The 23,966-nt window shown below is 41.3% G+C and overlaps 1 protein-coding gene across 1 annotated transcript in view; it reads left to right on the plus strand.

The window, feature by feature from the left end:
- Positions 1–16,658, plus strand: part of pls1 (plastin 1 (I isoform)) — a 38,836-nt gene extending 22,178 nt beyond the window's left edge. The window contains exons 11-17 of the mRNA XM_060921446.1: positions 1,306–1,501; positions 6,839–6,917; positions 7,194–7,308; positions 7,624–7,757; positions 13,894–14,017; positions 16,072–16,196; positions 16,283–16,658. Coding sequence (XP_060777429.1) covers positions 1,306–1,501; positions 6,839–6,917; positions 7,194–7,308; positions 7,624–7,757; positions 13,894–14,017; positions 16,072–16,196; positions 16,283–16,412 — 903 coding nt within the window. The 3' untranslated portion in view covers positions 16,413–16,658. The remainder of the gene's footprint in view (positions 1–1,305; positions 1,502–6,838; positions 6,918–7,193; positions 7,309–7,623; positions 7,758–13,893; positions 14,018–16,071; positions 16,197–16,282) is intronic.
- Positions 16,659–23,966: the final 7,308 nt, after the last annotated feature.

Genomic DNA, 23,966 nt, shown 5'->3' on the forward strand with positions numbered 1-23,966 from the left:
CATGCATTAGCACAGTCCTTAAATAGGTGCGCATCGCTCCTTGATTGAGTTCAAGCGTGCGTCGTTAACGGCGCACGTGCTGGAGTCCCCTTGACTCACACGCAGCCCGGGGCGTGCCTTCACCTGTTCATACATCATGTTCAGGAACAAACTAACGTTAATGGCACTAAATTCCCTGGAGAGAATGCTCCTAGGATTGTCCGCTTTGCTTATACAGACTTCTCGTGCAGTGGGAAAAAAATGCACTGCTAGGTGTTCTATATGTAGAGGGACTATCGAGGAGACGACGGGGACAACCTCGAACTTCAATTGTCATTTGGCAAGACTCCACCCAGAGAAGGAAGTGACATACTATGTTCATTGCCCTGTTGATAGCAGGGCTTGTTGAGCGATAAACTAGCTAGTGTTAACCCTCTCTCATGTTATTTGCCCTGTTGAGAGTGGGCGGGGCTTGCTGAGCAATGAACAAGCTTTTTATCTGTAGCCTATTAACTAAAATGGGGCAGTCGAGTAGTAACGTTAGTCCGACATAGTAGCAGAGACACTTTCACATAAAGGCAGCAACAGCCACCGTCAAATGGTGCGGTTGGAATCTTGTTAGTTATCGGACTTGACTCGAAATTTTCTTTCATGACTTGGATTTGAACACTGGGAATTCAAGACTGGACTCAGACTCGAGGTTTAGTGACTCGACGACAACACTGATGTACAATGAAAAAGTAAGAGGGGCCTCAGGGAGGCACTAGATGAACAAGAAATGCCACAAACAAAGGAAAAAGGGATCACGCAAAGACAAACGACAGTATTTAAACTTATAAAAAGGTTCAAAGTTAAGAACAGTTCACGAGAGATCCATAAAACCTGGCAGCCAAGTAATGAAAACACTACCTCCTCACACTTGGGTCATTGCAAGTTTTCTGCAGACTTTACAATGCTTTTTTCAGTGAGAAAATTTGTCCAAACATAATGGTGCTCTGAATTCGCCATCTCCCTTCACTAAATCACAGATCATCGATTAGTCTATACAATAGCTATTCAATACCTTTAACGTTATATTTATATAGTGTTCCATTTGATAAATTAAACCCAAATGTCATAAAGCAGCTTTGCAAAAATCCAGATATAGCTCCATAGCCAGAGGTGAGTGAAAACTCCGCAAGACAACCTACAGAGGAACTCATCCGCTTCCGAGTGACAGCAGGTTATGAGTCATTACAGTACACAGGTGTAGACAAATAAAGCGTAACAGGTGTGAAAATGTGAAGGAGTCCTGGGATGAGTACAGGACAGTATTTATGATTGCAGGAGAGTGATGACCACAAGAGGGCGGAGCTTATGCTGAAACAGGCGGCTCGGCTCGACTGCCGGCAGTTTGTCTCACCTCAGGACGTGGTAGCAGGGAATCAAAAGCTCAACATCGCCTTCATCGCCAACCTGTTCAACATGCACCCGGCCCTGAAAAAGCCCACCGATAACGGCATTGACGTCTCCACGATCGAGGGTGAGTCACAGTCAGGGCCGGCTCTAGGTCTTTGGCTGCCCTAGGCGAGATTGAGTTTTGGCGCCCCCCCCCAAGAAAAAAAACCCTCTAATAACATCTAAATAACACTTTAATCACTCTATTCTATTACTATTAAACAATGTACGGTGCATGGACAATAAACAAGAAGTCGTTTTTATCTTTTTCATTATTGTTATTATTGTTAGCATTATTAACAAAGTGTCACAAAGTAAAATGACCACACAAATTCAATACATATCTCCATATAATTGGCAAAAACTCTTCCGCACCCTGTTCAAAGTGTAGTGCATGGACAATAAACAAGAAATTATTTTTAGTTTCTTTTTTGCTATTAAAAGTTAAGTCATCTCTGAAGAATTAACAAATTAAATGAATAAAAAATTCTACAATTCTAAATTGTGCAAACTTAAGCACCCTGTTAGGACATCAATGGGCTGTATTTTCAAACAAAAGTGCTATTATGGGTACTTTGTTATTGCAAACAGCAATAACAAAGTTATGGGTTAATAATAACTTAGTACCCATAATAAAGTTATTATGGGTACTAAGTCTATTGCTGTTTGCATCTAGTTAGCTAGGCAGACATTGATTCAGGCGTCTAAAATATTAATTTGCCACTATAATGGTTGATATGAGAGATTAGATCAGACTTACCTCTATACTTGGCTCTGTTTGTTTCTTCCTGTAGCCTTCGTTTTTTTTTTTTATTTGTATAGCGCTTTTAACAATAAACATTGTCGCAAAGCAGCTTTACAGAATTTGAACGACTTAAAACGAGCTAATTTTATCCCTAATCTATCCCCAATGAGCAAGCCTGTGGCGACGGTGGCAAGGAAAAACTCCCTCAGACGACATGAGGAAGAAACCTCGAGAGGAACCAGACTCAAAAGGGAACCCATCCTCATTTGGGCAACAACAGACAGCCTGACTATAATATTAACAGTTTTAACAGGTATAACCCTCAACTGTCCTCATGGGGCCGTCCTTCACAGGAGCGGTGCGATAAAACTCCGACCAGACACAGGGCACCAGGATGGATCAAGCAGGTCCGAGGGGCAGAAGAGGCCAGCATCTCAATCCCAGGACCAACGTGTAACTCAGAGGGACAGATTGGGGGGGGGGGGGGGGGGGGGGGTGATTGCGCCCTTGCGCACCCGAGAGTTTGGATTTCTTCATTTAAGCACTTGTAGTCTGGGCTACTTTTTGCAGTGGATAGCCATTCTCATTCCCCGATGAACACCGCTCCCCCCGCCCCCCTTATAACCTATCATTGTGCATTTTTAGTAGGCATAAGGAAATCACCGACCACTACTGCGTAGGCTACACTTGTTTTTCAACCTTTTTGAGCCAGGGCGCACTTTTTTCAATGAAAAAATCTCAAAGGCACATCACCAATAGAAAATGTTGACTGAAACTAAAACGCTGTTGCCAATATTTACAATATACAGTCATTCTATATAATTTTCCACAGTACGCTTGGTGATCTCTCACGGCACACTAGTGTTCCGCGGTACTAGAATTCGGCAGCACAGTGGTTGAAAACACTGTACACCACTGATGCACTTGGTAACATCTCCATTCAATAACTCCATCCCTCCTTTTTGGTGGGGTTTTGGTTGCCCTTGGTGCCCCTGGGCACACTTTGCGCTCTAGGCAATTGGCCAAAACAGAGAATAGCCGCGGATGCGCACTTGCGCGCCCGAAGACACACTATAAACAGGGCGAACCACTGTTGAGCGCTTATTGTTTCATGATTAACAACCACCACCACACCCCACCCAGCTTTTTTTGACAAATCGCACCCTGACTACATGCTTTGCTGTACAATTAAATTAGGCTAAGACATTATAATGCTGACTCGTTTTCAGAATAGTGGAAGTCATAATTTTTCTCCCCCCGTTTCTGCGCCCCTGGATGGACGCAGCGCCCTTAGCATTTGCCTATATTGCCTATGCCACGGGCCGGCTCTGGTCACAGTACGCTAACGCTGATCCTAAGAGACAACCGCTGATGGCTAACAGTGACTGACTAGGCCTCTCTTTAGATATGGTTCATCTCACAGAACAAAGCAATACATTAAACTCTTTCCTGATGGCAAGAAAACTAGTAACTTTTATGTGTCAGCATTAAGTCATGTAACTTTCAACTTAAAGCTTGCACCTGGTTGCTCAGATTTAGTTTAAAAATGGGTGATGTAGCAAGAATGTTTATCACATCTCATCTTTGCTTTCTGCTCCTTCCTGCACAGACCTGACCCCTCCCATTGTTGGTACGGTGTTAATGTACTGGTCACTTTGCATGCTCAGAAGTGTGTTCACGATCTCCGTCTACTGTGCTAAGATTTCATCATGACAGGTTTGCCTTGGAAATGGCACAGTTGGACCTTCATTTGAACCGAAGGGTACATTGGCTACATATTTTTCAAATGGGACTAACGGTCACACAGGCTACACCTTCTCCATTAGCCTTGACTGGCACGTAGGCCACGCCCTCCTTCAAGGAGACCGACATTCACATAGGCCATGCCTTCTTTATTAGAACTGACTGATACATTGGTCAAACTGCTTTCATTGAGACAAAACAGTCATGTAGGCCACACCTCCTTTGTTAGGATTGACAATCACTTAGGCCACGCTTCCTTCACTGGTAATGGCAGTCACATAGGCCACGCCCCTTTCATTGAGAATGACAGTCACCTGGGCCATGCCTCCATCAGGACTGATGGCCACACAGACCATGCCTCCTTCATTCGGACACATCTTCATTAGGACTGACAATCACTTAGGCCATGCCTCCTTCACTGGTAATGGCAGTCATGCAGGCCATGCCTCCTTCACTGGGAGTAACAGACACAAAGGCCACACCCCCTTCATTGAGAATGACAGTCACCTGGGCCATGCCTCCTACATCAGGACTGACAGTCACACACACCACGCCTCCTTCACTAGGACAACCCTTCATTAGGAACGACAATCACTTAGGCCAGGGGTTTTCAAAGTGTGGGAGAGTGAGCCCCCCCTCGGAGAGCAAATAAACAACAGCGCCCCCCCCTTACAATTTTTGTTGTTGCTATACTTAATGTTCCATTCGTATTTTTAAAAAAATGGTTGTTGTACACATTATTTTTTTCTTTTTCACATTTTAAACATCTGTGCTTTTTAAAACATCTTGTTTTACACATTTTAAACATCTCATAGCATCGTTAGCTAGCACCTCTTGGCAGACAACACACTGTGGCAATGGAGCATCTTCAGATCCAGTCCAAGAAAATCCAAACTTTAAATAATCGTGGTCATACTTCCTTCTTTTTCCAGTCCCCCAGGATTCCGAGGGCCTTTTTTGTGATTGTTGCGGGCTAAAATGTCTGATGTTCCGGGGGTTTCCAAAAAAATTGCGATGAAAGTTGCGGTGTTTAGGTTTTTGTTGCGATTACATTGCGGGAGGAAGTGAAAGTTGCGAGAAATTGTTGCAATTTTCTCTTTTTGTGATTAAAATTGAGTGATATGTTAAATATTAAGTTATTACTGAAAAACTATTGATTAAAAAAACAGACACTGAGAAATGGTCCTATAAACAACTTTACCAATATAAAAGATTACCAGGACTACAAAAATGCAGAAAAATAGGCTTTACTTATCCAAATGCACCTGTTGGTTCAAAAGTTAAAGTGCAGAGAACCTCACAGCACAACATGAAGTTACCTTAAAATATAATATAAATGCCTCAGCTTTCATGTAAGAAAAAAAAAACTATTAATACTAGTACTGTGTGCAGGCAGTCTCTCCTGAAGACTAAATTAAACAATAATTATAAACTAATAAAATAAATGGCTCAGGCTTCATAGAAGAAAAAAACAATTTGAACAGAATCTCACAGTATGATGCTGAAGCTGCCTAAACAATGGAAAATAAAATACCATTTTGGCAAAAATGTTGGCATCCATTAATTTCTTGTATTAAGTAAAAAATAATGTAAAGTGCGCACAGTCCTTCACTGTAAACATAACACACTTTCAGTAACAGAATTTAAGCCTACATAAACACTGACTCGCACATCATGCAATGTTGCCAGATACTGCTGATGTTTTCCAGTCCAAAATATATTCAAAACCCTCCAAAATGCACTTGAAACCGCCAATCTGGCAACACTGCGCGCATGCTGCTTCTCTTGAACATAGACATCCGGAAGTAAGGCGGAAGGTAGTTTGTCGATGTCACCTCAAGACGACGCCAACGATTGGTCAAATTTGCGGGAAAGTTGCGGTGATTGGATATAATTGCAACATCGCCCTGAATTCGCGGGGATTGGTTGAATTTGCGCTGAAGTTGCAAATTGCAACATCCTGGAGGCTCTGTTTTTTTGCTTGGCCGTCTCCTCACTCCCTGTAGCTTTAGGTACCAAAAATCGATCCATTTTGTCTCTCATGTTGCGCCCCCCCGAAGAACTCTGGCGCCCCCCAGGGGGGGCGCGCCCCACACTTTGAAAAGCCCTGACTTAGGCCATGCTTCCTTCACTGGTAATGGCAGTCACGCAGGCCATGCCTCCTTCTTGAAGACTGACAATCACATAGGCCACGCCTGCTTCACTGTGAGTGGCAGACACAAAGGGCACACCCCCTTCCTTGAGAATGACAGGCACCTGGGCCATGCCTCTTACATCAGGACTGACGGTCACACAGACTATGCCTCCTTCACACGGTCATCTAATCTGGATTCAGATGGGGAAAAAAAAGATAATGTGATGTGATAGTTCTTTGTGACTCAGTTTATCGATGGATTGCTGGTATTTGGGTAAGATGTGAGCAGCGTGGTGGTGTAGTGGTTAGCGCTGTCGCCTCACAGCAAGAAGGTCCGGGTTCGAGCCCCGTGGCCGGCGAGGGCCTTTCTGTGTGGAGTTTGCATGTTCTCCGTGTGGGTTTCCTCCGGGTGCTCCGGTTTCCCCCACAGTCCAAAGACATGCAGGTTAGGTTAACTGGTGACTCTAAATTGACCGTAGGTGTGAATGTGAGTGTGAATGGTTGTCTATGTGCAGCCCTGTGATGACCTGGCGACTTGTCCAGGGTGTACCCCGCCTTTCGCCCGTAGTCAGCTGGGATAGGCTCCAGCTTTCCTGCGACCCTGTAGAACAGGATAAAGCGGCTAGAGATAATGAGATGAGATGAGTAGGATGTCCCAGGAAAGCGTGCAAGTGTGCAGTGACTCTAAAGAACAGACCGAGCCTTTCTCCACACGTTTTATTGCAGAAACTGTACAACACTGGTTGAAAACCTTGGACAGGTATGTAATTTTCCCGTTTCTACAATTTTCATTTCTACAGAAGAATCCAGAGAGGACAGAACCCTCAGAAATTGGATGAACTCACTGGGGGTAAATCCGAGAGTCAATCACTTATACAGGTAAACTAATGGTCTATGGTTGGACATGTGCCTCATTTATTTACGAACCATACCAAACTATAGAAATGTATACATGTGGCGAAAACGTCCATTTCACTTCAATTTATTGTGGTACAGTAAGAAGCAGGACATCATTTTGAGACACTTTCACTCGAAATTCAGTTTAGAAATCCTACCGGCCACCCACACAATTCGTCCTGGTTCATCAGTCAGCATTTCAGCAGTTCTTTAATACTACAAATAAGTGAAAGGCCTCGCTTTGTGTTTATTTTCCAGCGACCTGGTGGACGGTCTGGTTATTCTCCAGCTGTATGAGAAAATCCAGGTCCCCGTGGACTGGAAGAAAGTGAACCGTCCTCCCTATCCTGTCCTTGGCAGCAAAATGAAAAAAGTGAGTAGGAGGTGTGCGGTGAAAAGGGATTCAAAGCCATATTTTTTTGTACCTTTCCGTTTCTTTCTTCCCAGATTTTTTATTTTATTTGAGAACATCAATAAAAGACTGTTCCTTTAGTTCCTGTCCATTTGTTCAATCAGTCATCAGTACATCTCACAGCCTGGCTTCCCAAGAGCACGACGGATCTGTTCAGAATTCCGTACATCATTTGCATTCATCATAAAATTCCTGTGATTTATGTATGAAGTGCTGCAGGAGGTGTGCTGCATTATGGATGTCGTTCTAATAAAGCAAATCTGTCTGTGTTCCCAGCTGGAGAACTGTAACTATGCGGTTGAGTTGGGCAAAAAGGAGGCAAAGTTCTCACTGGTGGGCATCGGAGGTGATAATCTCAACGAAGGCAATCCCAAGCACACGCTGGCGCTGGTGTTCCAGATAATGAGAAGGTACTTCATTCGATATGTGGTGGAACTGTTCATTGAGAATGGTGTACACTGAGCTGATTTTCTGTGACCGGATTTCTAGAAAAATGTTACGCTCTTCTAGGTTTCAATTCTGTTGTTTACTTCCCCTCACTATTAGGAAGATCATGGAACATTTTATATATCAGTTATTCCACGAAATCGAGTCGTAGATTAGCTGATAACTGATGAGGCGCGTAGCACCGAGTTGACTATAAGCCACGTGCAACGAGATTGATTGGAATAACTTTTGTTCGACCCACGTTCACTGGATGTTGAGGAACAGAGCATTTTTTTTTTTTGCAAATTCAATAAATAAAAACTTGATACAAAACTTCCGACAATTCATTTGTGCTAAGAATGTAAACAAACTATGACTATGGAATCAATTTTGTGCCAAAATGTTCATACAATACTTTTGAAATATCAAACAAAAACGACAAATCAAAAAAGTCAATTTTTTTAGACTGGCAAACAAATTATTCGCGTAATCGTGCAAAATATCAGTCGATTACTCTTCAGAAACCTTTTATTTTTGTTCCGCGGCTTTCTCAGTTTTGTTTTGGTTGCGATTCCAGCTTTCTCGTTTGCGCTCCCTGACTTTTTGCACAAACTTGACGTGTGGGTGGGCTGTCCAGGAATGCATTCCCATTGGCTAACTTGTGTTTGACTGACAGCTACGCTCAGCCGTTCCCTACTCGGATTCTGGCGGACTGTTTGACGAGTGACCGATCCATTGACGGTAAACAAGGATCGAGTGGACTTCAGTGGCGACTATGATGTTGAATTAATTCAACAAAGTGTAAGTGCGGGACAAATGTGTTGCAGTAGTGCACATTATGCAGGTGTTTCGTGGCAAGTCAAATGTTAGCCTTAGCTCCACTACCCAATATAATAGCTGTCTTGCTAACGTTAAACACGCCTGCATAAATGTGTACTACTGCAACACATTTGTCCCGTACTTACACTTTGTTGAATTAATTCAATATCATAGTCGCCACTGAAGTCCACTCGATCCTTGTTTACCGTCAATGGATCGGTCACTCGTCAAACAGTCCGCCAGAATCCGAGTAGGGAACGGCTGAGCGTAGCTGTCAGTCAAACACAAGTTAGCCAATGGGAATGCATTCCTGGACAGCCCACCCACACGTCAAGTTTGTGCAAAAAGTCAGGGAGCGCAAACGAGAAAGCTGGAATCGCAACCAAAATAAATTACGTCAGACAAAACTGAGAAAGCTGCGGAACAAAAATAAAAGGTTTCTGAAGAGTAATCGACTGATATTTTGCACGATTACACGAATAATTTGTTTGCCAGTCTAAAAAAATTGACTTTTTTTTTGTATTTTGATTTGTCATTTTTGTTTGATATTTCAAAAGTATTATATGAACATTTTGGCACAAAATTGATTCCATACATGACCGTAGCAATTTGTGAAAAATATACACTTTTGAAAAAAGAAATGACCATCAAATACTTTGATTCCATATTTTTTTTTTCTTGTATTTTTGGGTCCCCCCCCCTTCAGGGTTTTTTGGTGGTTAACTTAAAAGGTGCATTACCGCCGCCAACTGGGCTGGAGTGTGGAACAGGAGATTTTTTTTTTTTTTTTGGGGGGGGAAACTATTCTTTTAATAGGCATATTCGATGGAAATTCAAATTCAATCCTAATTGCTTGAAACTGGTCTCGCTGAATTCAGATCATACTTCTTACAGAATTAAAACGTGTTTATCCGTTCTTGAGATATTACAAATCAAAGATTGAAGAAGCGGCTTAATTTTTAGAAAACTAACGTAATATTCTCTATGAGGATCACATGGTCCAAAATGGGCCTCATTAACCAATGAGATCAAATGCTTTTTCTTAACCTATTTTTCAAGATATTTACATGGAAATTGGCAGCACATAGATGGTTGTATACCGAATACAAAGTTCAAAAAAATTAATAAAAACAAATTATGCAAATCAGTATTTAATTAGTATTAATAATGCTAATTAGGTAAAAACGTTAAAATCGGAACACTCTCCTCTTCAAAGTTTCATCAAATGGCTTTATTTGCACAATATATAAAGCTGATTTTAACTCATTACACATCACAAAGAAGGAGAAATCAGTGTTAATTATAAAATATGCATAAATAAGCACTGAATGTCATTCACATCTACCATTCTCTATCAAAATAAAGGGAAAAGATTTCTAATCCCTTCTTTGTGCGCTGTAGGCCTTTGTATATGGGTCAGTCCATGAAATTGGGTTACCAAAATGTGACAGAGGGAGTCACTTAAAACAATTTACAACTGAAAACAACTTTTATTTCCATGAAGCATTGACCATATAAGAAAATATAACAGTTGTTAAGAGAACTCCTGCTCTACAATGTATGATAAAATCCATAAATATTTACCCGGTTGCTAATGTAACAAGGACACGAACAAGCTTTTAAAAATAAAGGAAAAATACTGATAAAATCAATTTTTTGCTTTTATTTGCTTACTTTAAACATTAACACTGAATAAGAATTCATTAGAAATATTAGTTCAACATCATAAACACTGAAAATATGAAATACCAGTATTTCACAAACTTCATAAAATCTCTAAGATTTGAACAATAACAGTCATTAACAGGAAACAGTTTCATCCTATATGGGGTAAATGAGATTATTGAATTCATTACTTTACTTAGTCACACTTACAGTGGTGCTTGAAAGTTTGTGAACCCTTTAGAATTTTCTATATTTCTGCATAAATATGACCTAAAACATCATCGGATTTTCACACAAGTCCTAAAAGTAGAGAAAGATAACCCAGTTAAATAAATGAGACAAAAATATTATACTTGGTCATTTATTTATTGAAGAAAATGATCCAATATTACATATCTGTGAGTGGCAAAAGTATGTGAACCTTTGCTTTCAGTATCTGGTGTGACCCCCTTGTGCAGCAATAACTGCAACTAAACGTTTCCGGTAACTGTTGATCAGACCTGCACACCGGCTTGGAGGAATTTTAGCCCGTTCTTCCATACAGAACAGCTTCAACTCTGGGATGTTGGTGGGTTTCCTCACATGAACTGCTCGCTTCAGGTCCTTCCACAACATTTCGATTGGATTAAGGTCAGGACTTTGACTTGGCCATTCCAAAACATTAACTTTATTCTTCTTTAACCATTCTTTGGTAGAACGACTTGTGTGCTTAGGGTCGTCGTCTTGCTGCATGACCCACCTTCTCTTGAGATTCAGTTCATGGACAGATGTCCTGACATTTTCCTTTAGAATTCGCTGGTATAATTCAGAATTCATTGTTCCATCAATGATGGCAAGCCATCCTGGCCCAGATGCAGCAAAACAAGCCCAAACCATGATACTACCACCACCATGTTTCACAGATGGGATAAGGTTCTTATGCTGGAATGCAGGGTTTTCCTTTCTCCAAACATAACGCTTCTTATTTAAACCAAAAAGTTCGATTTTGGTCTCATTCATCCACAAAACATTTGTCCAATAGCCTTCTGGCTTGTCCACATGATCTTTAGCAGACTGCAGACGAGCAGCAATGTTCTTTTTGGAGAGCAGTGGCTTTCTCCTTGCAGCCCTGCCATGCACACCATTGTTCTTCAGTGTTTTCCTGATGGTGGACTCATGAACATTAACATTAGCCAATGTGAGAGAGGCCTTCAGTTGCTTAGAAGTTACCCTGGGGTCCTTTGTGACCTCACCGACTATTACACGCCTTGCTCTTGGAGTGATCTTTGTTGGTCGACCACTCCTGGGGAGGGTAACAATGGTCTTGAGTTTCCTCCATTTGTACACAGTCTGTCTGTCTGTGGATTGGTGGAGTCCAAGCTCTTTAGAGATGGTTTTGTAACCTTTTCCAGCCTGATGAGCATCAGTAACACTTTTTCTGAGGTCCTCAGAAATCTCCTTTGTTCGTGCCATGATACACTTCCACAAACATGTGTTGTGAAGATCAGACTTTGATAGATCCCTGTTCTTTAAATAAAACAGGGTGCCCACTCACACCTGACTGTCATCCCATTGATTGAAAACACCTGACACTAATTTCACCTTCAAATTCACTGCTCATCCTAGAGGTTCACATACTTTTGCCACTCACAGATATGTAATATAGGATCATTTTCCTCAATAAATAAATGACCAAGTATAATATTTTTGTCTCATTTGTTTAACTGCGTTCTCTTTATCTACTTTTAGGACTTGTGTGAAAATCCGATGATGTTTTAGGTCATATTTATGCAGAAATATAGAAAATTCTAAAGGGTTCACAAACTTTCAAGCACCACTGTATATCTGCACTTCTCTAGAGCACGTGTTGTGGTGCGTGAGATCCCGCGAGAAGTTATCTCGCGTCAGTTCAGCTGACCTAGATTGAGTAAATAGGTCTCGCAGGTTGTGAACGAACCAGGAAGTGAGTGGACGCCAAGTTAGGATGTGAGAAAAAACATCGATAATTTCTTTTATTGCCGTTTGTTTAAATTTCTTTCTACCTACATTGTTTTATAGTATATTCTTTATATTAAAAACATCAATCATGATTTCAACTCGTTTTATCATTTTTTATAAGCCTGGTTTCTAACGTAACACGGTAGGACACCACAATGTTACGTTCACAACCTATTTTTAGTGGATGAATTTGAAGCTAAATAGTTTATAGATCCTTCTTAACTTTATTATGCGAGTGTAAAACTAAATTGCAAGTACCATGAAACTAATTTTATTGAAATTCTCAGAAAGTAATGAAGGTTTATTTAAGCTCAAAGTCAGCAAATATCCCACGTCACAAAAAACGTGTCATCCGTGTCCAGTCACAGGGGAAGAAAATGTTTCACATTTTTTTATTTATTTTATTTCTTCAAACAATATTTATGGATAATCTGCTAAATATTTCTTTAAATCATGGAAATTAAAGATGAAATGATTATGTAAACCCGGACCAATGAAAAGTAACATTTCATGGACTGACCCATTTCTCAAAAGTAGGGCCTGCTAACGTTTATATGAAATAATTATTTCGATTAAATATTCACAGCTTTCCAAGGCAAACCTCAAAAAAAAAAAAAAAAAGTCTGATCCACATCCAATAAAACAATTCACATTAACTCAACTGAAATTGACCCTCGCGTTTCTGACTTCTGGTTTTTTAAAATCTCCATGTTTTCATCAAAGCAGTTATATTCTAAAATGGTTATTTGCATGAATCAGTTTGATTTGAAAAAATAAAGTCTGTAAAGCTACAAAAACTCACTTCAAAGTCTCCCGTGAATCAGAACATCAAAACTAGCAGATGGAAAATTTTGCTGAATCCTTCATCAGAAACAGTGAGAGCGAGAGAACATCCCTATCAAAGTTATCTGATTGATGTTCATGAATAATCCAGTCGGAAACCGATCAGAAGAGAGAGAGAGAGAGAGAGAGACTGAGCGCTTTCAGCTTCCCAACGTCCTACCAGCAGAGTTTTTACTCTGTTGTATCAACTTCAACTCCCAAAGTACTGAACAGATCTTAACCAGATGCATTTCTTTGGAAAGCAGAGATTACAAGTTTTTTTAAATGATGATATTCACAATAGAAAAATATTCAAGAGTTAAGCAAACCACAGATTTGGAAACTTAGATGAGCGTCTGCAAGCACAATTTTCACACCACGGCCAGCGAGCGTCTGATATGCCTACTTTTAGCTATTTCGGTTTCGTTTAAATACTTGATACAATTTTTGGGGTTTTGTTTTTGAGTAGAGTTTTTATTTCGTCCTCAGTTGGTTCAGCTACACGCTCCGCCATTTTGTTTTTCTCTACTCACCGTATATGAGCCGATAGCCTAGTAGGAGAGTAGCTAATCAGAGCACGCGATTGCTCATATCTACATTCACTGGAGATATTTTTTTTATACACACACACACACACCCCTCAGTGCTTGTAGAGATGTTTTACCATTGTAAGACTTTTTGCCAAAACACTTCAAGTTGTAGTCGTGGTAAAGATCGGAAAGTCGCAGCCATGAATCCAACGATAGACTTGAGATGGTTGCATGTGGGTGTGATTACTTTTGACAGAGAAATAACAATAGTAGTCCATCCATATACCTGTACATGTGCTACATGCAGGTATACCCTCAAAGTGCTATCTGACATTGGCGATGGAGAAAAAATCAACGACCAAGTCATAGTGGACTGGGTGAACAGCACACTGCAAAAAGGACAAAAAGAGACTTCTATCAGCAACTTTAAGGTAAGAGGTTAAATGTAATGTATCCATTCAATAGGTCTTCTGTTCTAACGCTCAAAGTTCTGGATATCATCTTTTCCTCCCATCTGTTCACTAAGGCTTATACAACCCCGATTCCAAAAAAGTTGGGACAAAGTACAAATTGTAAATAAAAACGGAATGCAATGATGTGGAAGTTTCAAAATTCCATATTTTATTCAGAATAGAACATAGATGACATATCAAATGTTTAAACTGAGAAAATGTATCATTTAAAGAGAAAAATTAGGTGATTTTAAATTTCATGACAACAACACATCTCAAAAAAGTTGGGACAAGGCCATGTTTACCACTGTGAGACATCCCCTTTTCTCTTTACAACAGTCTGTAAACGTCTGGGGACTGAGGAGACAAGTTGCTCAAGTTTAGGGATAGGAATGTTAACCCATTCTTGTCTAATGTAGGATTCTAGTTGCTCAACTGTCTTAGGTCTTTTTTGTCGTATCTTCCGTTTTATGATGCGCCAAATGTTTTCTATGGGTGAAAGATCTGGACTGCAGGCTGGCCAGTTCAGTACCCGGACCCTTCTTCTACGCAGCCATGATGCTGTAATTGATGCAGTATGTGGTTTGGCATTGTCATGTTGGAAAATGCAAGGTCTTCCCTGAAAGAGACGTCGTCTGGATGGGAGCTTATGTTGCTCTAGAACCTGGATATACCTTTCAGCATTGATGGTGTCTTTCCAGATGTGTAAGCTGCCCATGCCACACGCACTAATGCAACCCCATACCATCAGAGATGCAGGCTTCTGAACTGAGCGCTGATAACAACTTGGGTCATCCTTCTCCTCTTTAGTCCGAATGACATGGCGTCTCTGATTTCCATAAAGAACTTCAAATTTTGATTCGTCTGGCCACAGAACAGTTTTCCACTTTGCCACAGTCCATTTTAAATGAGCCTTGGCCCAGAGAAGACGTCTGCGCTTCTGGATCATGTTTAGATACGGCGGCTTCTTTGAACTATAGAGTTTTAGCTGGCAACGGCGGATGGCACAGTGAATTGTGTTCACAGATAATGTTCTCTGGAAATATTCCTGAGCCCATTTTGTGATTTCCAATACAGAAGCATGCCTGTATGTGATGCAGTGCCGTCTAAGGGCCCGAAGATCACGGGCACCCAGTATGGTTTTCCGGCCTTGACCCTTACGCACAGAGATTCTTCCAGATTCTCTGAATCTTTTGATGATATTATGCACTGTAGATGATGATATGTTCAAACTCTTTACAATTTTACACTGTCGAACTCCTTTCTGATATTGCTCCACTATTTGTCGGTGCAGAATTAGGGGGATTGGTGATCCTCTTCCCATCTTTACTTCTGAGAGCCGCTGCCACTCCAAGATGCTCTTTATATACCCAGTCATGTTAATGACCTATTGCCAATTGACCTAATGAGTTGCAATTTGGCCCTCCAGCTGTTCCTTTTTTGTACCTTTAACTTTTCCAGCCTCTTATTGCTCCTGTCCCAACTTTTTTGAGATGTGTTGCTGTCATGAAATTTCAAATGAGCCAATATTTGGCAAGAAATTTCAAAATGTCTCACTTTCGACATTTGATATGTTGTCTATGTTCTATTGTGAATACAATATCAGTTTTTGAGATTTGTAAATTATTGCATTCCGTTTTTATTTACAATTTGTACTTTGTCCCAACTTTTTTAGAATCGGGGTTGTAGTTTTTCTGTTAGATTTTGGTACATGAAGGGTCTCCCTGATGGACAAACCAAAGATGAGGAAACCTGGCAAAGCAGGAACTTGTATTTATTAACCTGGTGGATAATTTGGAGCTACAAGTGAGGCTAGTCATAAAACAGAGTTCAAGATCATCATTCAGGAGATCTGCAGCCAGTTGGTCAATTTGAATGCAATTTATAGGCTACACTAGAACTTATGGTCTACTGGTGCAACTGGCTGCTGAACTCAACCTTCAGAACTAACCCTGCCCCGTATGGAACGAGTCTGCAAATTAGCTTGTCATGGAACTCTCTTAACCCATTTCGAAACAAATCAATGCTTTCAGGACAAATCGATCAGCACCAGCCTCCCAGTGATTGATCTGATTGACATAATCACACCTGGAGCCATCAGAGAAGATATGGTGAAGAAGGAAGACCTGAGTCCTGAGGACATGCTCAACAACGCCAAGTACGTACGGTAAATCTTCAAGAATTAAGAGCGTTAATTCACAAATTGTTCATCTGACACAAAATGTACCACTCCGTCTTCCTCAGGTATGCCATCTCAATGGCACGCAAGATCGGCGCCAAGGTGTACGCGCTGCCCGATGACCTGGTGGAGGTCAACCCCAAGATGGTGATGACCGTGTTTGCCTGTTTGATGGGGAGAAGTCTGAAAAAGTGAAGGCCTGATTGGTTCTGACTAGCTTATTATCCAGATGTTGGGATGCTCTCTCTTGCTGTGTGATGATATTGTGGTGTTAATAATGAGGTCATATATAAAAGTAAACCATATTTATGGATGAAGAGCACAACTTGAAACGTTAAGATTTCCTTCGAAACTGGTGGAGTTGAGTTTTGCAGATATGAAATTTTTCAGACCTTTCATCATTTGCAGTCTTTTGGTTCCTGCACTTTGAGCCACACCAACAAAAAGAAAAAAAAGAAAATGATCATTCATCATGTGGTCATTTAAATTATGCTAACTTGCCTTTTCATTTGATATGAGCTCCATTTTCTATTCATTTGTAGTTGATTTCTAGAATAAGATGTTGACTAATCAGTTTCTTTTGCTAGCAAGGTGTTATGCTTTAATATATCAAACTTGTCCTGATATTTGCATAATGTTCACGACATGTTTGCTTCTGATGACTCATTAAAACGTATTTTAAAAAAATGAGACTAATTGTTCATTTCAGTATGAACTTTCAGTCATTGGAAATAAATATCCGAATCCCAACAACTCTATATGCTAAGATACTGACAACAATTCCTTGTGATTAATACCATAGACATATAAACATAGACGCCGCATTCTGCGTAGAATCATACGGCATCCTCGCCGCCATATTGGATGTGGCAAAGTGGAGATTCTTCAACCGTCTCTGGTATAGCGTCTAGACGGTAGCCGAGAATAAAGACGCCTCATTCATGCGCTGCGTTTAACTGTACCAACAGGTTTACCGTCCAAACGAGATCACATGGGATTACCTTTCACAAAAATACTTTTCATTGTATTTGGTGATAACGTAATTTTACGAACAGATTTTCCTGACTTTGTGGCTAATATGAAGTCTCGCGCATAATAGCCGCTCGGTGAAACCTGTCTCCAAACAGCGAAGTATTTCCTTCGTAACTACGCTGACTGTTGTTAGTTGCTTAGCTAACTTTTCACATACTATGTAGGTTTCCCAAAAATAAAGCCATGAAAAAGCAGTGGGAGACAGCTGTGCGATGGGAAGGGTTTTCTGCTACTCCGTCATCCATGCTGTGCAGTGAACACTTTGGAACGGAGGATTTTGACAGAACAGGTCGGACAGTCAGGATCAGAGAGGGAGCTGTTCCTTCAGTCTTCAGTTTCCCAGCTCATCTCCACCGGGTAGGTGTAGAGTTATAAGCAGTGAGAATTAGATAATACAGTGCCACGCTATGATGAACGTTTTTGAACGTATGATGAATGTTTTTAACCTTTCTGAATGTGAAGGAATCAGTGATGTATTTTGTTTTGGTATGACGTTAGAACCTGGCCGAACTCAGTTTGGCGGTCATTCAGCTCACTTTATTCAACGAGAGTAGGTCTGTGTGGTGACTCAATAAATAAAACAGTACATTTTTATTTTCATTCACTATTTCCATCATTTATCATATTCAGTCTTGTAGGTTGGTTATTGTGGCCTCAGGTTTTGGTAGCTTGCTACGGTATGCTGACTGATTAGCTTACCTGAGCTATCTATCGCTAGTTTGCAGTGTACAGGGTATTTCGCACACTATTTATAACCATCACATTAAAAGTTATACATGTTGTTTTGATGCCCAAATATATACGTGTGTGTCTTAATGGGTGAATAAAAGGCATCGAGTTAAATATTATTGTAGAAAGGGGCTTTATGAAGTTCAGTCCATTTACTTGCATTGGTTTACGGGGAAGATTTGCCACATCCGATATGGCGGACACTCTGACGTATCCCAGCAACGGGCCACCCAGCTCAATGCGGCATCCATGTTTATATGTCTATGATAAATACTATGACTTCTGAAGTTTAAACCAGGGGTCCAGCTACATAAACGTCCAGAAGGAGTCAAGGAACAATAATATCTTCACTGCACTCAAGTTGTACAGTCCGTGGAAATGAGGTTCCTCTGCAGGGTTGATGGGTTTGGTCTCTGGTGATGGGTGAAGAGCTCGAGAATCCAGCAGAACATTGGAGTAGAGGTTTAAGGGGAGCTGGTTTGGGTGCTTTATACAGATGCCCCCGATCTACTCCCAAAAAGCTGGATTAGAAACTTCCAATGGACAGAAATCCAGGGGCAGATCCAGGACCCAATTGAGAGACTCCCTCAGAGTAAGGTTGGGAACATCTGAGGATCTCAAAGAAGTGCTGGAATCTGTGACAAGGGGAAGAGAAGTCTGGACTGACCTTCAGCCTGTTGCCACCAGGAAAGGTGGAAGGAAAATTCGTTGTCGTCTGCTGTCCATCACTAACGATGATGACTGCTTCATTAGTATGCACAGAAATCTTTCCGAATGAAGCACCTTGTACAGTAAGGGCAGACAAATGATGTCGTGCCCCCATCATGTTGCCTCTCTGGACCTCCACACTTGATGTCAAGTGGTGCACAAAAGTGCCACAGCCCTGACCGGTATGGAAGTTGCCCCAGCCATTTGAGTGGCTCTTCCAGATGCCATCTGGTGGTGTGCCATTGACCCTGTTGGGTTCATCTGCCACATTGCACCGAAAAGCACCCTGCTGCCAGTGCCTTATTGGTGATGTACTATTTAACCCATAGCTGGAACCCAGGCAGGTGTTACCACTCCAGGTTAGAACGGACCTGGGAGCAGTGGCGATTAAGGGGTAACTCCACTTTCCCCCAATACTCAAGTCCTCCCAGACCGGAGACTCACCACTGGTTGCAGTTTAAAGTCATACCCAGGACATGTTGGGAAAGACCAGGTTTCATGCTTTTCTTCAGCATAGTGTCACTTCAGGAAGGAAAGCTAACAAATGAATGAATACCACCACCACTTCTACGACTGCCTGAAATCCACCCCATGGGATTAAGTCCTGGCTCCACCACTGTTCAAGCATGAACACGATTTTGATAGAAGCTAAAAGAGCTTAAAATGAATGCATGGCCAGAAAATCCTGGAAAAGTGCACGTAGTCACCATAATTACCCACTTACGAAGCAAAACTCCATTCCCTGGGACTAAGTCGTTAAGTCTCCATCTTGATCATTTCCAAGGTTTGGGAAATGGATCGTTAAGAAAAAACACACATTCCACCATGCTAATGTTACACGAGACTTTCCAAGTCCTGAGGGACACTCTGTAGTCTCCGAGAGGTCAAAGTGCACAGAGAAAAGGTATGTTTTCGGTTGACATTTGAAGGAGTGCAGTGAAAAACAGCCGCTGAGAGACTATGGAATGTAGATAATATTTTAATCAAGATCATTTTCTGGCATTTAGAAACTGACAAAAAAAAAAAATTGGCATTCCGACAGGTCAATGACACGTGAGCTTGTGGAAGTCCAGAGGGACTTACCATGGTGCTGATGGAGTCTGGAAGTCATTAGGACATCCAGTTCAGCAGGGAAAGTGTAGTGTGAGATCATCACCAGCATGCGTTTCTGTTCATCCTTAATTTAATACAAAAGGTTTAGACTACCGAGAGGCTGATGACTGCTTCGTTTAGAAAAGCAAGGATTCCTGCAGCATGGAAATACAGCCACTGTTCATGCTGGTTGGGATTCCATTGGCAAGTTCTACCTTAAAGAAATGGCTTTTTAATTTAAAAAGTAAATATATAAATACTATTTGGCAAAAATATAAATCAAAACATTTTCTGTCCAACGTCTAAACCTTTTTTTTGTAAACAGGGATGTGATTTGGGGCTGGTGAAATTATCTGAAAATTTTAGCCAGGGGTCTGGGGGCCGCAGGCCCCCAGCTGGTCCAGGGCAGCACCCTGGTGGGGGGACAAGGGGGGGGGGGGGGGGCAAAGCCCCCCGAAGCTCCTGGGTTTTGGGGTTTTCTGACTTAAAAATTGTACTAAAATGGCAAGCAAACACACAAGAAAAAACTTGTCATGATTAACAAATTCAAGCCAATTTAATGGTCAACATGCAACTCTGACACACGCTCTCTCTCGCGCACACACACTCGCACACACACTCTCGCACCCCCCCCCCCCCCCCCCAAAGAACCAGCGCGGCAGGGCCCGCTAGCCCCGCACCTTGGGACGTAATTCGCCCCGAGGCGAGCCGCGGCGCTCCGCTTAGGTTTCGTTTCTATCCCGGGCTCCAACCCGACTTTGGACGCTCGTAGCTCGGGCAGGGGAGGTCCCAGTATCCCCAAACTCGACAGCCAGAGACCTCTGCCCTCTCTCCAAAGAACGAAATCGCTGAACAAATGTCTCACAGTCTCATGTCCAACGTCTGTAGCAACCTCTTTCTCCAACCATTCCCAGCGGAACTTGTTTTTCACTATTCTGTCAATTTCTTTAACTCGATTTGCATCTTTACGCTCGATCACGGAGGCTGCCATCTTTCAACTCTGTTTGAAGCGAGCTTACGTACAGCTATCCATCAAAGCGCGTTCATTGGTTGTTACAGAGCGATGGGCCAATCACGTACCTCGTTTCATCTCAATGACGTAATTGCGTCAATGAGATGAAACGAGGTACAGGATTGGCCCATCGCTCTGTAACAACCAATGAATGCGCTTGCTTCAAACAAAGAGTTGAAAGATGGCAGCCTCCGTGATCGAGGCGTAAAGATGCAAATCCGAGGCTGCCATCTTTCAAACAAAGTCGGAACGAATAGGATACAAATGTGGATTTGAGGGAAAAATCGGAAACTTTTTTTTTTTCAAGTTTTGAGGTGAAAAAAGCGGAATTCCGCGAATTCGCGGAAAAATCACATCCCTGTGTAAATATCTCCCTCACACTACATCCAGTTCTTCAGGAAGCTGTTGCACACCTTTTTTTTTTTTGTCCAAATTTTGTTACAGCAGTAGAAATCATTACCCATGATAAGAGCACTCTGACAGCATGATATCCCCCACTGGCAATTATGCCACATTGCTGGTAAAATGTGACAGAATTGAACGAAATTACAATGTGTGTATTACCGACATAGAAACAAAGAATCCTGTCAAGTTTTGTGAAATTCCTCCAAAAATTGTGAGAGGAGTTGATTTCAAAAAGTGAATAGCCTTCCTGGGACGGACCTCGCCATGACGATCCTCCTTCGGGCCTTTTGGCCAGCGGGGGATAAAAACTTTTGCATGAAATTCTTCCAAGAATTGTGAGTGAAGTTGATTTCAGAAAGCAAGCACACCTTGATGAAATTGCCAAAGTTTGTTAATAATCAGGGGCATAACTCTGGTAAAAATTTGCCCAAATTAAACGAAATTTCAATATGCGTATAACCGTCATATAACAAAGCTTTTTGCCAGGTTTGGTGAAATTCCTCCACAAATTCCAAGAGGAGTTGATTTCAGAAGAACGTACGCCCTCGTGAAATCGTCAACGTTATTTAATCAAGGGTCAAAACTCTGGGAAGATTTTCATAAACGAAATTGAATCGCAATACGCGCATTACCGTCATAGCCTTTTGCCAAGCTTCAAGAAATTTGTCCAAAAATTGTGAGAGGAGTTGATGTCAAAAAGGGCCACAACTCTTATGATGACTGTTCATCTCCACTCTGGCTAAAAATTGAATCCATGTCGGTGTCACAAACCTCGCTCTCAGCATTGCTTTTTTTCAATTTCACAATCATCCCATAAACTCTTTGGTTACAACTTCATTCTTAATAATTCTCTGAAGATATTGAATCAAATTAGAAAAGTCCTTGAATTACCAAATGTTTCGATAAATTCCCCAATAACAGACAATCACTTGTTTAAGCCAGGCTTGATGGATGGGGTGTTTTGGGACTGGAGAGAGAGAGGCCTACATTGCATATCAGACTTTTACATTGATAACAATTTTGCTTCTTTCCCTCAGCTCCAGGCTAGATATCACCTTCCTCAATCACATTTTTATTAGGGCTGTAACGATACACCCAACTCACGATTCGATTCGTATCGCGATTTTTGACCCACGATTCGATACACCCACGATTTTTTTTAAATGTATTTTTAAAGTAGTAAATTTGACTTATTAACATTTACTTACTTACATTAACTATTTAATAACAAATAATTCAGACCACTGCAGAGAATGAGTAATATGTATGCAAAAATGAACAAATGTATATCCAAAGACTGTTTTATTTCTCAAAATAATACTGTTGAGCCGGAAGCTCTGTTTTTTTCGGTTCTGAAAAAGTCATTTTTCTAAATCGTGTAAATCCGTTAAGATGTTTTTTTTTGGGGGGGGGGGGGGGGGTGGCTCTCTCACTGTCTCACTCTCATAGGGCCAATGATTTTCTGTGATCGCGGAAAACAGATGGAAATTACGGAATTTTTATGGTGAAACGTTGCTCGCGTGTCAAAATGTAACTGCCGCAGAAGGCTTCCGCCCAAGCAGACATGCCTTCAGTGTTGCCAGATATTGCTAACGTTTTCCACCCCAAAATATGTTCAAAACCAGCCAAAAAGCACCTAAACCCGCCCAATCTGGCAACACTGCATGCCTTTCCGGTCAAGTGATTGTGATTGGCTTGTGGCACACCTAGCCAGCCAATGAGCTGCTTGTTTACAGATTCGCTCCCCGCGTCGCAACCAGAATGGCGACCGCTTAAAAGAAACGAATGCTCTGCCAGTGGCGAGTGTGGACGTTGCGTGACTCGCAGAAGATTGTCGCAGGTCGGTGAAAAAACGACTTACTAATAGATATAAAAAAATAAAAGTAATTTAAGCAAGTTTAAAATGTAATTTAAATAAAAAGTAAAGTATTCATAAATTGAAGTTTGGAAGCACCTCTGTTTTTGGGCTGAGGAGAAGTTTGAAAGGGTGTACCGCAATTCTGCCTTCTTGTATCGCGATACGGATCGTGGCTCTGCGTATCGCGATTTCGATATGCATATTGTTACAGCCCAAATTTTTAATCGATACTTACAGGTCAGACACTTCGTAAAGGAACATATTTCGGATTTCCCAATAAGACCACAAAATTATAACTTTTATGATACACTTCTCTTACAACCAAATTCCAAACATTTGATTTCCCGCTTCGTCGTTGCTTTTGAGACATCACCGAGTACTAGTTATCTCAGGGATACATGGGAAAAAGAACTGGGAGTTCCACTGTCAGATGAAATATTGGAGGAGAGCCTGTCCAATGTAAAGAAGGTGTTCTATAAACTCTAGATATCGGTTAATTCAATTTAAAGTCATACATAGACTGCATTATTCTAAAATTAAACTTAATAGAATATTTGAATCGGTGTCTCCCATGTGTGATAGATGTAACAGAGCCGAAGGTTCACTCGCACATTTATTCTGGTACTGTCCTGTACTGGACAAATTTTGGAGGGATATTTTTAATTGGTTCTCTAAGCAATATAAAACAAATATTCAACCAGACTGTAACCTGGCCATTTTTGGTTCCTCGGAAAAGACATCGACCCTTCCTTCCTACTGTAAGCAGGTTCTCAAAACAGGCATGGTAGCAGCCAAAAAACTGATATTACTTAACTGGAAATCTCCATCTTCCCCATGTTTTAAGAGGTGGCTCAACGAAATGGTTTGGGTTCCTAGGATAGAACAGATTCGCTTTAGCAGAAGGAACTCACCA

This window comes from Neoarius graeffei, chromosome 1, assembly GCF_027579695.1.
Source record: "Neoarius graeffei isolate fNeoGra1 chromosome 1, fNeoGra1.pri, whole genome shotgun sequence".
Classification (NCBI taxonomy): Eukaryota; Metazoa; Chordata; class Actinopteri; order Siluriformes; family Ariidae; genus Neoarius; species Neoarius graeffei.